General features: G+C 39.4%; 1 protein-coding gene across 2 annotated transcripts in view; it reads right to left on the bottom strand.

Moving 5' to 3' along the window:
* FBN1 (fibrillin 1) overlaps positions 1-18281 on the bottom strand; it is a 147172-nt gene that overhangs the window by 112768 nt on the left and 16123 nt on the right. For both annotated transcript variants that reach the window (XM_027644223.1, XM_027644224.1), the window contains exons 4-5: positions 11805-11900; positions 10129-10224 (exon numbers count right to left, since the gene is read on the bottom strand). In XM_027644223.1, the coding sequence (XP_027500024.1) occupies positions 10129-10224; positions 11805-11900 (192 nt within the window). The remainder of the gene's footprint in view (positions 1-10128; positions 10225-11804; positions 11901-18281) is intronic.

Here is an 18281-nt window from a genome sequence, read left to right as displayed (position 1 = left end):
TCTTAAAGATTACTGGAGCCCAAGTAACCCAACATCAACTCTCCTTTCACTTACCTCATCTTTCACTGCCCATTTCAATGGCAGATCCTTTTGCCTTCCTGCCCTGTGGCCTGGAAGTAATTTTTGACCCTGTGGTTCCTTCTGAAGCCTGTATTAATCCCATTGTAAAGCTGTCATACTTCCATTTTACAAATCTCTCCAAGTTACCACTCATACTGTCCCTCCAGGACACAGAGATTCTCATAAAGGTTTTCATCATATCCCAGCAGGACAATTATAGTTCACTGCTCTCTGGTTTTACTATTACCTCTTATAAACATTTCAAGTTCAAGCAGTATCCTGTCACTGTACTGCTCAACTGAACTAAGATGTCTGGCCATATTTTTCCAGCACAGAGACCAGTCCAACACCCCTTGAAGAAGCAGTTCAAGGTGCCTCACTTTAAGATCCATCTTAATTGCACTTTGAAGAAAGTGCACAATGTGCTCTTTCCACTTTATGTTCACTGCTTTGCTTCTTGCTGCCATTCTCAGGAACATAAGGAGACATAGGAGCTTTTGAGGTCCTGAAATCTCCTGTCACTGAGGGACCCAGCTGCCTCCTAAATTAGGTGAAATATCACTCAAGTACCTATTAGGTCTCCCCATTTTTTGTCTTAAGTGACAAGCAGGTAAGTACAATCAGTGTCCAGTGCAAACAGGAAAACTCCCCTTACAGTGTCTATAGTTACTAGCAGTTAAAACCATTCCCTATTCCACACCCCATGAACCATTGTAATTTTGACAGCTTATTTTTTTATTTTTAAGATGTTCCATTTTTAGACTTCTATTAGGCAAGTACATTAGAAATTATCAGCATAACTTGTGCTTTCATTTCACAGCACTCAATCAATTGTTGCCACAGGATAAATACTCCCTGTATTCTGGGTAGCAGAACACACAAATAAAATAAAAAAAACACAAAAGATCCAGAATTATGAACACTTTGACAATGACACTGGATCTTCATTAAATGGCTAGTAGGTCTGAATGATACAGCTGGAGGTTTTACAAATCACAGACTAACATATATTTTAACACACCCTCTGGTGTGACTGGCCACAGTCCTGGGTAACCTGCTCAAGCTGATCCAGCTTAAGCAGGGGAGATGGACTAGATGATCTCAAGAAATCTCTTCCACCTAAGCAATTCTATAAGCTGAAATACAGATAGAAATTATCCTCTCTCCCTGTAATTCTTACAGGTCTATTATTTAAAAAATGTAAATGCATTGTTTGATAGGTGGGAGTTACTCCACTAAACAGCAGATGTGCATTTTAGTGTCTGTTTTTGCTGGAGATGAACTGATTTCCCAAGCCTTGCTGAAAACTCATCTATTAGCAGATTCAGTGGAACCATTGTAAGCAGTAGGACCTACGTGGAAGGACTTAGGGCAAAAACTGGTGGCTTAACCTTGAGACCAAAGAGCACTATGAGATTCCTGTGTATAGAGAAACAAGAAAGAAAATGGTAAGTCTAATAAAATACCACTGAACTTATGACCACTGCTGCAATGCCAGCAAGAACCCTTCTCCTGCTTCAGCTCAGGGGAGCAGGGGCTTTGTCCCATGCTGTGTGTAGTGGTGCAGGATGAAAGGATCAGGCACCACTTCCCCAAGGAGGCAAGAACTGTGAGCATACAGGTTTCTGCTGAGCTCTGCTTCCCTATGACTGTCAGCACCTCTGTGTTGGAAGAAAAAGCATTAGAGGGTCACAGAAGACCATTTGTTCCAAGGAGTAAGGAGCAAACGGGGACAGCACTAAATGCCTGGCAGTCATCGGGTAAACTTCACAGAAAACATAAATGTTGGGGGCAGGACCATTACAAAACATGATCAAGACCATTTGGTAAGCCAGGCTTACTGGAGTTAAATGCTTTTTAAAAACAGAGTCACGCACTAAGTTAAACATTCAGGGACAAGTAAAACTTGTACAAAATAAAAAAGAGGCCACTCCTTCAGTATGGGACTTGTAATCTGAATTACACCACCAGGAAACAAAATTAAGGCTACAGCACAGCAGTCACACTAAGCTACCTGAGCTAGGTTAGCCTGGGTAATGCCTGCAACAGATACAAAACAAATGCATAAGGTCACATGCAAAAAACAGGTGCTTAAAAGATTTCATATTTCTTTTCTGAAAATATAAAACCCTATGTGTATATATGAATGTAAACACACATGCACTTTTAATAACTTCCATGCTTTTTTAAAATTACTTTTCCCTAGCCTTTGCACACCTTTCCACAAAAAGAAATACTGAATCTTGGTTTCTTTACATAACAGAATTCCACCTTTTTCCAAAAGGAGTTTCTTCTGGATAAGGAGTAAAAAGCCAGACTCTACAGCATAGAAAAATGTGGAGAGTGATATTTCTCTCAGAGTTCCTTTCTTTTCAGACCTTATTTAGGCCTCTTTTCTTTTCCTACAGCATTTCTCTAAAGTGCCAAATGTACAAGCTGTCACCACAAAAAAAAAAATACAAAAACTACTCCGTCAATATTCATGAACTTCTCAAGGGCAACTGGAAGTGAGAATGTGCCTGTCCTTACAGCTGTCCTTTGGTAGTTGTTTCCCACAATTTTTTGCAGGATTTATGCTGAGACAGGATAGGAGATATCTTTCTAAATGCAACAGTTTACTCCAGAAAAGTTTTAATTTTTACAGAGATTTCATCAGCTCTGTTACCAATATGTTGCAAAAAAAACTTATATGTGTCAAAATAGTCCCACTGACCACTTTGAGCACCTCTGCTTAAGATGCATTTTCATTAGCATTTTGCAGTTGACCTGTATAAAAGAATTGTTTTACTTGGACATTCCCTCATCAGTTTATCCTTGCATTAGGTACGATCTATGATGCTTTAAAAGAGGTTTCTTTATTTTGTTAGAGCTGACCATCATGAACGTTTTAGATCACTTTAAAAAACAAAGAAAGAAAAAAATTAAGTCCATAACCTAAACTTGACTGAGGCACCATACACACTGATTTTTGTTTCTGTTGCAACTGAAACAGAAATTTTCAGTTTACCAGCACAGCAAGAAAAAAAAAAGCAATGAATGGGTGATTCACAAGAAAAACATTTGTTTTCATTGTAACAAATCAAAGGATTTCAGGTAGCTGTGCTTTCTTATACCAAAATATATTGCAGACCAGAGAAAAAGGAACACTTTTCTCCAGGAACAGCTAAGCAAGCATTGTTAGATAAGTTCTCAGCTGCATTTACTCATTCCCTGTATTATGTACAACTCCAGGAGTCACCATTTTGAAAGCACTTTTTCTTTGGAAAGTTCCACAAGTAATTAGTTTTACCCACCTACTTTATTTCTCTTAAGTTTTGTAGTGACCCAGAAATTGGGAGATGGTTGAAATTAGAAAAATGAGCCTGGTACAATGGTACTAAGAGAGGAAGAATGGCTTCAAGACACTCATTCTGAAGGCCTCAAATGCACAACTGTGCTGCAATGACAACCAACATCAGTAAAAGCTGATTCAATCTTTCAGCACACACAAAAAAGTTGACTCTCGTGATACAGCACATCAGATGGATTCTTTCCAATTCTCCCTGGAATGCCACAGAGCACAGATCTGGCAGTGCAGGTCATTCAGGGAAGATATGTCTCTCAACTGCCTGCACTGTGTATATAAAAGTCATATCTGTATTAATGTAACATCCCATAACCAAATACACAAAGACATCTCTCTGTCATAACTTCTACAAAGCCTCTTGATGAAAGTACAGGCTCTGTTATTCCCTTCCTAAGACACTACAATTCCAACTGCAAGTACCATGTGCAAGCAGAGCCAGCACAAGGTTCAGCCAATCTGCAGTGAAAGCAGAACCAAATTTGTTGCACAGCAAACACATGCCACAGGCTGCCAGCACACTTGGAGGTAGGAGTCAGGTTCAACAACAAAGCTGTCTGCAGTTCCAGAAGGATGATAGTGATTCTCACATGAGTCCCTTCAATATCCTACATGCAAGAAACAAATCTTACAGATTAGAACAATGCAGCTATTTTATTCAAATGGTTTCATCCTCACTTATACCAAAAATATGGACTTCCCAATTTGTGATTACATTTGTATGCATCTCCACTGCTACAATGAAAATCAAACCAAACCAAAGTCCAAACAATACCTTATTGCACATCTAAAGGTCAGTGCCCTTAGCAGCCAATCAAGAAGGTATGGAAGTATAGAAACGTCTGCCAAACAGTTGAATGAAAACTTTAGATTTGGATTTGTTTGACTGAAACCAAAACTCAATTTGGAACAAAATGTAAATGTTCAGCTTCATGTACAAAAGTTGGAGCCCTCACATCTCACATGAGACCTTAGCCATATGTACTTAATCATTGATTAAACTTTTAAGCACATAACTGAAGAAACATTTTAAAACTTGCTATGTGATATTTTAGGATACACAAAGCATAGAGCAAGCAACACAGGACAGGTTATGGGGTGTATTTGCAAGGAGCAAAACAATGGATAAAAAAGCCTTTATATACAGAAGATCCCTAAAAATGCTTTTTGGCATCAAATAACAGACTGAGCTGAGTCCTGAGTTCTGATCCAGAGAGCTATTGATTATATTGCTAAGTATGATGAAGAATCTTAAATCACACACAATTATTCTGCAGAGACTAACTTCTCCACCAAAAAGTTGCAGCTTCAATTTTAAAAATTTAAAAACTCATTTACTTAATCTCAACCTATTTTATAGAAAAGATAATCCAAGACACCAATATTGAATTTTTGTTTTAAAACAAAAAGGTGACATGTATTAAAATTACTTTAAACTCAGTAAAACATCACTCTGTGACTGAATGTATTGATCTTCAGCCTGAAGCCAATTTTCATAACTTTTCAGGGTGAAAAATGTGTGCAAGAATCCTTATTCCAGGCCTTCAAGTTTAGCCATCCTTTAGCCTGCTGCTATAACACTGTACATGCATTCATGTTACAGGGCTGCAGAAACTACATGTCTATGTCAACAGATGTGTTTCTTGGAAGAAAGCTACAGAAATCAAGTTTATTCAAATGTTTGCCAGCTACCATATGCTGCAATACTACTTTAAATGCAACATACGGCTTTGGGAACATACTTTTACTGCTATCTACACTTTGTTATTTACTTTCCATTTAGACTAAATACCAGAGACGGGGCACACTAAGGGGTGCAGTGTCCTCTTTGTGAAAACATTCTACCCGTTGTAGTATTTAGAAAGAAAAAAATATACAGAACCCTACACTACTCTTGACCACTTTCAGCGGCTGCACTTTCATAAAGAGGCTCTGGGAAAGATATTTTTACATATGGCATTAATTCCGGGAACTTTTAATAATGGCCAAATATAATTAAAAATTATGCAAAAATTCCTGCCATGAAGAGAGCAGTACAGAAACGACTCTGTTTGAAGAAAAAGCAATCATTTGCTCATATTCTGAGTCCAGAAAAAAACAAAACACACGTGGTACGTTTTTGATATTTGAACTACATCAGGCCCAATTCTGCTCCTACGCAAAGCGAGTGGCAAAACTCCAGAATGCAGCAGGATTGAGCCCCTGATGTTGTCACAAGCATTCAAATAAACAAACAGGGCTGTAACACATTCTGAGCTTCCACTGTGTTCCTCTAAATGAATCCAGACAGAAAAAGAAAAGCATATTTCATTGCATTTCTGCAAGACGAGGATAACAACAATGTACAATTTTATATTTTATAGAATTTGCCGTCTCAAAGTATAATTACTCTTTCCAAAGAGAAAGAGTTTCAAATAGTCAAGAAAGCCTTTATGCACAAGTTTGGAGCCACAGTTCTACCAAATCTGATAGGGTTGTCTGATCTCTCTGAGCTCCTAACATCAATTTTTTCCTATGGACTTTCATAAAGTGCATGATATAGGGATGTTTTCACATGACCCAAACATGGGCATCTCCTGTAGCCAGCTAAATCCCCCAGGCTCTTTCACAGATAATAAAAAGAGCTGTCGATGTTCTGAATCATCCTTAGGGGAACATAAGCTAAGTCACTGCTCTCAAACTCTTCAGCAGCTTTAATAGGAACCGCAGAATCTCTAACTCACTTGTTATTCAGCACTAGCAGACAAATAGCATAAAGATGGCATCTGGTTTTTAACCAATGGGAGAAATTTTGCATTGCCTGCATCTTCATTTTCTGTTACCTGTGATTTCTTTTCATTAACAACATGACTACTGATAAGCCAAAAGCTGAGTGCACCTCTTGGATCCTAACTAACTGTGAAAGCTTGGGCCAAAATCAAGTAAGGCCATTAAGCACTTGCATAATTTTAGGCATAATGGCATCTCAGGTTTGAGTTTAAAGGCACGTCAAAGCCCATCACTGGACTGCAGCCAGGGAACTCAGTACCTTCCAAAAGAAATCCCTGAAGTCCAAATTTTAACTGAGACAATATTCATGAAATATTTTCCTTCCTGGACTTTGTATTTTAAGTGTGTCTTAAATGGCTGTAGGAAGCATCTCCAACTCCACTACACTTTTACTGTTGAGCTTATGGCAAGTCCACCTTTTTTGAACACTATCCCACAGAAAAGCCAGGTCTGTTATACTTATACACCTGCATGCACTTGACAGTACACCCAGGTGGCTCCTCCTGCTTTGGAAAGGTGCCAAACACCACACCCAGCAGCTCAGGAGTTAACCATACATGTGTACTGCTTACAACCATGATAGAGTTACCCATCCAGCCCTGGTGAAGTCAATCTCACCAGTGACATGGCACACACTCCCAGAACATGAAGAGGAACCCCACTGATAAAAATGAATCTCAAAATTCCTTATGCTCCTGTTTATAGTGTTTATAATGTTACACTAACATTAACACTTCTAAGACACAAAAAAAGCAACTTGTGTGCCAAAGCTGTCCAAGGCCAGCTGCTACCCTCTCAAAGAATGACTGAATAAATACATAAAAGTACTCATGACACAAATTGGATGGAGTTTGCTGCACTGTGAAAGCAGCAGGTCTTTCACCAGATAAAGTCCTTTCATTACGCATGTATTTGATGCTATTGACCTACACAGAAGTCTTTTAGATCTTCATTAACAATCACATTAACAGTCAGCATTTCCTGAGACAATGCCAACCAGGGTGATTTGTATTATAAATATGACCAAATGTATGGAAAAACTACTTAAAACAGAACTACATGACTTGCCTCTGTATCTAAGAAACTCGCTCTTTGTTCTAACCACCTGCAACATTTTAACTGTTTTTTCTATCAGACTATCAGAATAACCTCATTATTTGGTTGCCTCAAATTGTTTTATTCCAGTCAGTTCTAAGCTACAACACATGCAGCAAAGGCTGGAATTTTCTTTGGTCTGTGACGTATGTGCCACAAGCACCGTGTGATTGTTACTGTTAGCTGATGCTTGTAGAGAAAAGCACGGGGTGATTTGCAGCAGTAAATGACTTCCATAACTGTGAGCCTGTGGCATGGCATAACCTCAACATCAAATCACAGCCAAACAGATGGAGACTGTGCACATGCCACAGAACGATAGCACTTCACATTACCTTTCTATCCAGCAATGGTGTTTTCAAAACAATCATCCTATCCTGCTTCCCCCAGAAATGGGATAGTTTAAGAGACTGTTTCTCTTCAGGAATTTCCTTTTTTTTCCCCTTCTCCATGCACAGAGATGCTTTGGTTTTGTTGTTTTGTTTCTTCCCCCTTTTTCTTTCTAATAAACACACGGGTTTACTCTACAAGGCATGAATCTTGTCAATTTACTGGCTAACATCCACTCACATCAGAAGCCCACCAGGGAGTGTCACAAATCCACATAACTTTCCAAAGCTAGATTCAAAATATGGACCTCTTACTTAGCTGACAGCTGTGTAAAATCATATGCAGCCAGAAAACTCCCCAGTGACCACACAGGTGCATGTGCTGAACAAGGCAAGTTATTCTGACTAAGACCAACATTAGTTTATACTTGAAAAGCTATCTTCAGAAAAAGTTTTTCTGATGGCATAATGTGATTCTGAGACAAAAACCACCACACCCTTTTTAGAGGAGGGGAACATATTAGCTCAGCTAGGTAGAGAGGCTGCAGGAAATCTGTGTGAAGGAGCCAAATTTCAGAGGTTTTCTAGGAAGATATGACTATCATTTGGCCTCAACACACCATGTGAGCATTAGCCAGAATTCTACAGCTCATTAACAGCTATTTTCTCTTTCATTGATAACTACAGAATCAAACAGATGTTCTAAGTAAAAAACTGCCTATGGACAAGGTATGTAAGTTACAGATTTCCACCTCAGTTGTGCTCAGTAACATGCATGGGATTTCAAGACAGCTTGGTTTGGCTCAAATGGCTCTGTGTCACCAGTTTCTCTCTCCACCCACCAGAAGGCAGGAGCCCTGAGGGGCAGGACCAAGGCTGTCAGCAGGATTCAGCCTAGAAACTCGCCCAAATACCAGAGAGTCAAACTGGACTCAGATCAGCCAACACAAAAGTAGCACTGAACAGTCTTCTTCTTAATGCTCAAAAATTTCACCCATGAAGAACAAGCAGAAGTTGTTTCAAATTCCAAGTCTTTACAGTACTGTTCAGTGCATTCTTAGCTATAAGCCTTTTTTCTGTTCAAACTTGGGATTTTTAACCTAATTTTATATTTCTCTTACTCCTCTCCAGCAGTAAGATCCCAAGATTCAGAACAGAGCTACTTTTCAATCTTTGGAAAAAATTCACCATTGGTTTGAACTACTTTTATAACATCTGAGTGGACTACTGAAAAGACTTCACACGGTGCCAACAGCAATTTTATCTGCTGTAGGGAGTGCAAGAAATGCCTGCTTCATCCTGCCATCTGTCGTAGCATAGAACAAAAGGCCTTGGTCCCCCAAGAGTTGTTGTTCTGCATCACCCACCTGTGCTGCCCACATAGGAAAGCCAACCTCCTCCAGGTGCAGCACTGACAGTGGGGATCATCTGACACAGTCACTGAAGAAATTTCATGTGCTCAGCACATCCTCCACATGCAAGTCCAAAATCAGATTATTAATGTCTATTCTATCATAGATATGTAACACAACCTATTGTATGAGTAGTATGTATTGATTTCCAACTATCATAACCAATTGATCTAACAAATGAAAATGTTTTATTTTTATTTTTACAAAACTCAACAGGGCTATTCCTAAACATTGTTCACTATATTGCTCGCAAATTGGTTTAATAACCCCAAAAGAATCCACACATGAGATAAGATAGTTGGCATAGCTGTTCTCACTTGAAAATTGATGAGAATAAATCTGTACAAAATGGAAAGAAAAACTGAATAAACTCTGCCAAAACAAAACATACCAAAGACAGAGGCAAGATGCTGCTTATCACTGGTGTGCAAATGTATCAGATCCAAAGAGCTTTTCTGATGACTTAGAAGCTGAAGTTTGAGTAAAAGCACTTATCAATAACTTTCATTTGCCACCACTTCCATTGGAGTATTTTCATTGCAAAAAACTAAACTATTGCATCTATGTTTCATCCTGGCCTCTATCCTTATGACGTTCATGCTACTTAAAATTTACTTTCAGTCTTCAGTCTAACAAAACCAAACACAACCAATTCAACTATAGAACACAGTAGGTAATGGCCCAACAACCTCACTGTTGGAGCAGGGGGTTTGCCCCAGAAAATGAAAACAACGTTTGGTAAACCTACCATGAATTGAAGAACTAACTACTAAAATTACACTAATCAGCACTTGTGAGATATAAAAGTAACAAAAGACGGTAAGATTGAATGTTAGGTTTTAAATCAAACCTAAAGCTTGCTTTCTTACCAAAAATGCCATTTAAGAAATTTACTATTTTGCGTTTTTCCATGGTCAATATCTCCACAATGTTCTTCGACTGAAGTTTTCCTTTCAGTAAAACATCCTTATGTTGCATTCTACAAGAACACTAATGCTATTTTACTTTATTCATAGACAGCAATATTACCATTTTATTTTGTATTACCATTTAAGTATTTTTAAGTTACTCTTAAGTAAGTTGTAACACAATTTTTTCCCCACTGATTTAGGGCACATACCTCTTTCACACTGGGGTCCAGTAAAGCCATATGTGCAGGCACATCGGTTTGGAGCCACACATCTCCCGCCATTTAGACATCCATTTTCACAGACAGCTGGATCAGAGAGAAGGCAAAAGTAATCTTTATTAAGCTACTGCCACAAAGACATGAAGGTATGTACTTGACCAGCTTCACTAAACTGGCAAAAACAGTAAACATAACAGGATAGGAAACCTTTTTCCTAGATAGGAAACCTTTTTCTACTTACAGTCTTTTCTTATTTCCTGGCCTCACTGGTGTCATGAACTCATCTTTTCAAGGGAGCATAACATAAACACAGTAACAACCACAGCTTTTCTGACCTCTCAGAGCCTTTCTCTTAGGGATGGCTAGACAATCCCATAACCTCAAACTAACATCTCTTTCAAACTTTCAACAAATAAACACTGACAGAGATTGCAGATGGAAGATGCAGAAAAAAAATCTCATCTCTAAATCCTCAAATGTGTTTGTTCCTCTACCATAATAATCCAGTATTAAAAGGCTGTTTGCTGATGTTAAATAATTCATACTATTAACCAGGATAGCAAAATATAATCAATATCTATTCTGACTATATTAAATCAAGATATTCTTCCCCTGTACGATGTTGTCACTAGATTCAGGACCCAATTTTCCTCAGAATAAACTCCAAAAGCAGTTGCTCTCAAAAATAATCAGAAAATATAACATGCACATGAAAAAGGAGATCTTTAAATACAACTTGATGGTCATTGAGTAATGTTATTCTTTGTTCCTTTTCACAATCACTTCAGTAGAAAAAAGATTTCCATTTATCCTCTTTTATCCACTTGATATTTCACAGAGAAGGCAGAAATACAATTCTTAATCCTTTCACCATGTGATCCTCCTCCAGATTATTACGGTAAATTCCTGGTCCCAGTGAAGTTCATGTAAAGTGTGCCATTGATCTTGACAGAGCACAAAAGGTTTTCATTAAATGAGCTAAACACATTTTCTCTGTCAGACCAATAGTTCACTAGATAGCAATGTGACGACCTTGGTTAAAAGCAGTGTCTACATCCTTATTTGAGCTACTTCACAGCATTCCAGCCAAGAAGAATGAGAGACTACTAGAGTCAGCTTGGGAGAAATTTTAAGCAGCAGATCCAGGAACACTTTTGGCTAAGGACTGATTGAGGAAATAACAAAAAAAAAAAATCTGTCTCTCACCTCTAATAACACATCACCAAAATGAGCAATATATCTCAGGCAATATATCTCTAGCTAAGTCTGATGCAAATGCTGAAATGAAAGCAATGCTTTGTATTAAAAATCTTAATTTCGTCTATAAAATGAAAACTGAATCCCATGTACACTCTGGATGTATGGCCTATTGCCCTAGTGAGTTAAAAGTCCTGGAGGTCAATGGCAATAACAGTAGTGTGAGAACTACAGGATCAGGTTATATCCAATTATTACAAATTCATATGATGTTTATTTTAATAGTCCTGATCAGAAAGAATTCACTTGGCATTCATTACAAAGTAATGTGTTTTTCTGTAAAACTCCACTACACCTGATAAAAAACAAGGTCAACAGCAGTTGAAATTTAGTGCTAAAGGGTGTCCAATCCACACATCACAGGATTACTTAACTGTGCACAGTTTCTACATTCACAGAAGGGTACTTACGCTGTCCACAGTGTGTTCCTGTGTATCCCTTCTGACAGAGGCAATGGTCATCACTGCAGCTCCCTCCATTCATGCACCGGATGTTACAGTGTTGTACTTGAAAAGGAAAAAGATTTTCCTCAATTAAACCAAACCAGTCAGAAATACTTAACTGTCTGCTAAAGGATTTAACTTTTTTTTTTAGGGATTTATTCTATGAACAAGAAAGTATTAGAAGTCAAGGATGCACATTCTAGGACAGATACTACACTGGCACTACAGAACACAATAGATTTATAGTACCTTAGGAATATAGGACATGGTGCAAGAATTTGATGCCCCCCTCATTCACTGAAGTCAAAGGCATTTTATATGAGTATAAATCCACAGAGCTTTTTTTCATAGTTTGCAATGATGAGAACAAGCCATTACCATTAGTAAGGGAAAAGTACTAAACTTCTGGTAGATACCATCAAAAGGAAAGGGCATCTTATCATCTGAGATATTGGGGAGGGAAGTATTAAAGGGAAGCATATAAGGAAGCTCCTGAAAACAGCCTTCTTTTGCCAACACATGCAATACCAGAAGCTGATCTGGCCAGGTAGGACTTGCTGCATAAAAAAGAAAAATAAAAGAGCGATTTCTTTCTTTATGTCATCTGTGGGCTCACCCCAGCAGTAGAGCTGCTGCCAGCTGCTGTACTTGGGATCTGCAGAGCTCACAGACAGCATTTCCCCAGAGCCAACAACCTTCCCCTGTAAGGGGCAGAGGCAGGGGAGCAACAAAGTCTCCTCAGCTGCAGCCCCACCATTTATAATAGTTAACAGGCAGCTTAAACTCCATGCCAGCAAAGCATAATGTCTGTGCTGCATTTCTCCAGTAATAAGGAAAAATATATTTTTTAACTAGATGTTAGGAGCAACTAAAAGTATGTCAGGCTCTTCATCAGGCACAGAGAAGTGGGCAGGCCTCCCAACAAAGTGAAGTCCTTACAGGTCCTGCTGTCCAACACAGCTGTGAACTGGGGCCAGCACTCCAGTAAGCAGCTGGGAAATGGTTTTCCTCTTAACAGGAACCACATGAAAGGCTCCTCCCCAGATAGGAATACAGTCTGATCAGCATTTCAGTAGACTGTGATGCAGCACTGGATACCTACAACATGCTGTTTGAAATGCTCAGGATTGAAAAATAGAAATTGCATCCCCATCAGAGCCTGTTGCTAACAGGTGTTATGCCAACCACAGAATTATTTCCTCTTGCACAAAACCCTTAAGCATCATTTGGCTTTTTACAGTTCAGAAGTATGTGAATGGAATTTTATTTTTATTTTTAAGTAGAAATAATAATTTTAGCTGTATTTCCTTCCATAGCAATGTGAATCCATAAAACAGAAGTTAAACATGAAACTAGAGAAAGGATTTAAAACAACCTAGCATTTAAAGCACTGCCTTCTTAATTCTTCAATTATAAAAGTAAAAACTGTGTATTACATTTCTTATGTGTTTAATAGTTACAACATATCTTTGTTCTGCTTTGGATGTACTTCAGTACTTCAGGCAACAAAAATGTACTAACATTCCTCAACAAAAAGTAAAATTGTCTGCAAACACAGAGTGAATATCTGGTGAAGATTTTTGGACTATGTCCTAAGTAGGTCAGAAAAAGGTGTATAGTTACTTTAAAATGTGTAGTTCAACTTAGCTTTATACAATCTTAGAAAAACAGAGGGGATTACAAAAAGCATAGGAAATGATATCATCTGTCAAGCAGGGAAGGAACTTAAAAACCACAAACTGATTTCAATTAGAGCAAGCTATGCCAAGAGCTAATTTCCATTCCCACACGAAGACCAAAGCCATTTAAATAGTTTGAGCTACATTTGAGATAAAAAGGTTAACAGTAGCTTATAGGATGATTTTCATATTATTTGTTCAAGTAAAGTAAAGTATATTTCCCCATTTTGGAATAAGGAGTGGTTTTACACATAACACACACACATAAAGTTTCCATAATTTGTCTGACTGCTTCTTAAAAGAACTCTTCCAAGGTAAAATATTACTTCCTCCTTTTTAAACTAAAATCATTATGGGAGATTGCTGGGACACCAATCATCTTTATTAAAATGAGCCATTTAAATCAGTGAGCTTTCCCCCTTATTACCAGGCAAGAAAATCAGTGGCATACAGTTGGTAAACTAATTACTTATTTTCTGCCCTCTTTTGAGGGAATATTGAAAAGAGCATTTCCAAAATCATACCGACTATTCTGAAACATTACCCTTCCAAAAGTTTATAGAAACACATTCAAAGGCTGTCTGGAGCTCAGATGATGATGTTAAGAATGCATTTTTGAAAACTAGCATATTAATGCTGGTCCAGGTTCTCTTTTCTCAGCTATATCAACAATTCCGCTAATGTCAGTGGAGATATTCCGGTAAATGAAACAACCTGTTCCAAGACATCATATTGACAGAGACGCAAAGAAAAAGCAGGAATTACTATAAGGCTGGTAAATCAATGCATATACCTTTGCCTTAGCATGCACAGGAAATGTTAACGTTCATAAATTATTGCTTTTAATCAATTATTGTTCTTTTTCACATCCGATTTGTAAACAGTCTGCACTGGAAATGTCTGAAGTCAAAACAGGAATAACTTTAGGAACACAGCTTTATAACCCCGCAATAGAGCCAGAGAGACCAAACATATCCACACAGGCTTTGTGTGTGGGCAATAGTTGTGCTTTTTATCAAAGTGAAACAACAAGCTCTCCACTTAAGCACAACAGTTCCTGACTTCTAAAATAAATACTGGGCAAAAGTGAGTAAAGCCTTCATCACACCCGGAGCGCTTCCACAACCACAGACGCTCACAAAACGTGCAGGAGCTCACCAGGCAGACGAAAGGTAACGCACGTGCCGTCTACTCTGCGATCCCAAACTAAGGAACACGAGGTGCAAGGGTCTGTATTCCTGAGGTGGGAGAAGCGCTGGAGCCGCTGGCCCAGCACCCCGGGCCGAGGGCGCGGCAGGGCAGCCAGCGGGCACCGCAGGAGAGGCGGCCTCTCGCCTCCGTGCCACTGCCGAGGAAACGCTCCCAGCCCCGGCCGTGCATGACGCAGGGCTTTCCCTGCCAGGAGCTGTAAACAAGGAATGACGGCCTCATCGCATCCCAGATGCTCAGCGTGCTTTCTCTGTCGAGTGACTGACTCAGGAGAGAGATGGCAGCCAGCGCCAGGACGGGACGCAGTTCTGCAGCCCTGCACGGGGTACAGAGAAAACCCGCAGCAGCCTCAAAAATTCTGGAAACGTTCAAAATTCAAGACCTTACACCACCTCTGACAGCAGCAGAATATAAGGGAAGGGGCTGAGCTCTAACCTCCCATAGCACCCGAGGAGTGGGATCCCAGGGTGCAGAGCCAAGGCACAGGCTCAGCCCCCACTGCAGGCAGTCTCTGAGGAAGACTCTGAGTGGGAAGTCTCTGAGGAAAAGTTCAGTCCTCAGCTGTGCCTCTGATGCTGTGGCAGGGGAGCAGAGCAGGCCCTGCTGTGCAGTCAGGCAGCGTAAGGAGCTTGCTGGAGCGCACAGACACTTGTCTCCACCAGCTGCCACTCCCAGCACCCAACACAGCTCCCGCTGCCTCTGTCACAGCTCCCTTCCTTCAGAGACAGCCCCATCAGCAAACACCTTCTCTCTTTCAGCCAGCTCAAAACACTCTGACCGCACTTGCTGGAAGCAAAACCAGCAGCTGAGCTCAGAGAAACACCTGACCCATAACCCTGGAGGCAGCAAAGGGTGTCTGATGCCCAAGGAGACGCCATCCTCCTGGTTCACCCCCTGCTCCCACTGGGCAGGGCAGCAGCTCCAAATGTGGCAGGATCATAGAGCACGAATGCAGCACAAACAGGGGCCCAGCTGCAGCCCCAACACACAGCAGTCATGGCCCGGGCAGTTTGGAGGGCAGCAGAAAAGCCACCACCACAGAGCTGGCATAGCACGGAGTGTGGGACATGTCCTGCAGCATGGAGTGTGGGACACCTCCACTGGACGTCTCCCACAGCAGAGTGTGGCACATCTCTCACAGCTGCACCTGTGCAGCATCAGAGCACCCACACACCAGAGCCAGGGGGGGGGCCCTCCACACTTGGCAATCTTATCTCCAAGAATGCTGTAAGCTTACCCAAAAATTCACTACTTACACAGAAATAACCACTACTCAGCCAGCAAGTTTACTGATGTCACTAAAATCCCTGCTGAGAAAACCACCAGCTGATCTTTTCAACCACAAATCAGATTCCTAAAGCTGACTCGTAACCAGAAAAGTCCCAACAACTGACCTGTGTGAGAATCAAACTTGGAGGCTTTGTTTTGCTCTCCAATCCCCATGCTTTCCAATCTGCATTAAATATTTGATATCAACAGATAACCAGTCTATGAGAGTCACTATAAATTTACTGTCAATGGGTGTACCTGCTATAAAACCTGTGCCAAGTACTGATTCTTTAAATACTAAAGACACACGTAGCTTAAAATACCCAAAGGATGCCTCAGATGCATCTCATAGATCAGAAGCTATACATTTAATTCTGAGAAATCATGGCAGTTTGATTCATACTTATGATTTTTATTTTGAATGTGAAAAATTTGTATAATTTAAATTTTTTTTTTTTCATTATTTTAATCAGAGTTTTCTTCTCATTTGTTAAAATACATAATTAATATAAGCTTTCATGAATGCATATTCTGATAAAAAAATAACTGTTACCAAAGGCAGTTGACAGTAACCATTTGATGTCAAACAGTATATTTTGGTTTTATGTTTACTTTGTTTCCTAATACCAGATCTAAGTCATTGTGGTCTATTGTGTAAATATGTATTCATGGATTTCGTCTACAGTGCCAACAAAGCAAATGACTTACATAAAGTATGCTCTGTAAGTATTAATGATGTGCTGGATCATAAGAAATATTACACAAGAGTGCACAGAAGCAGTGGACTCTTTTCTCTCTATTGCTTAAGGACATTTTTGCTTTTAGAATTGGTATGTTTTAATAAACAAAGGGGATGTAACCACATACACAAAATGTATCTTAATTTATTGCAGAAATTGAACAAGATATAAACCATACCTATTACAAGCCAACTGCTAAGTCTATTTGTAAAGTGTTAAGCAACACTTAAAAGTAGGAAAACCAATGTAGCAATGTAAGGAAAATAATGTCAGCACTGAATAAGATTTATGATTAGTAGAATATTCATACCTAGGAGAAGTAATTGTCAACAACCAAATTAGCTATGTCACACAGGCTTAAGAAGCTGCTTGATTAAAAACTGTAGTTAAGTCCTGCACCCATTTATCTGTGCTCCTCCAATGAAGGCTAAAACTATGGAGATCAGTTGTAGAATATTTCAGAGAAGGAACCACAAGAAGAACTGTGACTTTACTCATACTTCATTTTTAAGTCTCTTGACTCATAAAATACTTCAGTGTGGCAAAATTAAAAAGTTAGGTAATACTAAGGCCCACTCATTCCTGCCTTTTACAAAGGTACCAAAACATGTAACAGATGTAGGGATATATCTCTCCTTCTGTACCCGGAAGGGCACTTGGGAGAAGGTCATACTTTCCTTTACTGGCTTACAAAACTAAGGCATATGCACCCAGTCAAGCAGTAGCTGCAAACCCAGGCACGAACACTCCACCACACGTTTCTGCAGCATTTTGCACCCACCCTCCTTCCAGTACTCTTTGAGAACTCCATAGCTCCATACCCTCCTCATGCTGGCCTCTCCCTAACAGACATCACAGGAACCTGAGAAAGGGGTTGAACTACAAAGTACAATATTTACCATTTTAGTACATGCCATTCCATTACATTCCACAGTTGTTTTTGTTTTTCCACTAATATTGGATAAAAAGGATGCTGAAACCACAAGCTGAAATGGTCAGTTATGTGGTAAAACTCTTATCAACAAGGAAAGCAAAAAAAAGGGCAAGGTAAAAAATACAGATGCAAAGCAGACCACACATTGAGTCTCATAAGGTATTCAGAACTAAAAGGATTACCATTTAGCAAACCTCAGCTGAGTGCATCCCCCACTGACTTCAGTTAATATGTTGTTCAGATAATTAAAGGGAACCAGTGGGAACCAGTTTCCCCCAAAATTCTTTCCAGAAGCTTCATATTTCATATAAAAATCAAAATCTTCTATATTCTAAGAGACAAGCATCATACTCTAATGAGAATACAGAGTAAGTACTTTACAGCTGGCATCTCAGATATGAACAGATATTATCCCAAGCAAAATCCTACTTTATATCAAATACTTAACTCATGTTTAGCCATTGAGTTCTCTGGTTCACTGAATGAATTTAATTTTACTTATTTTTCCCTGGATTTGGGGAACCTTCCTTGAAAATCTGAAATCCAAACATTTCTGGGAAAAGTCATCTCTCTGAAAAGCTTCATTTTCAGAGCATCTTTTTTTTTCTGATGA

Source organism: Corapipo altera, unplaced genomic scaffold, assembly GCF_003945725.1.
Source record: "Corapipo altera isolate COAL_440 unplaced genomic scaffold, ASM394572v1 50, whole genome shotgun sequence".
Classification (NCBI taxonomy): Eukaryota; Metazoa; Chordata; class Aves; order Passeriformes; family Pipridae; genus Corapipo; species Corapipo altera.
This window is presented reverse-complemented; position numbering and strand designations above follow the sequence as displayed.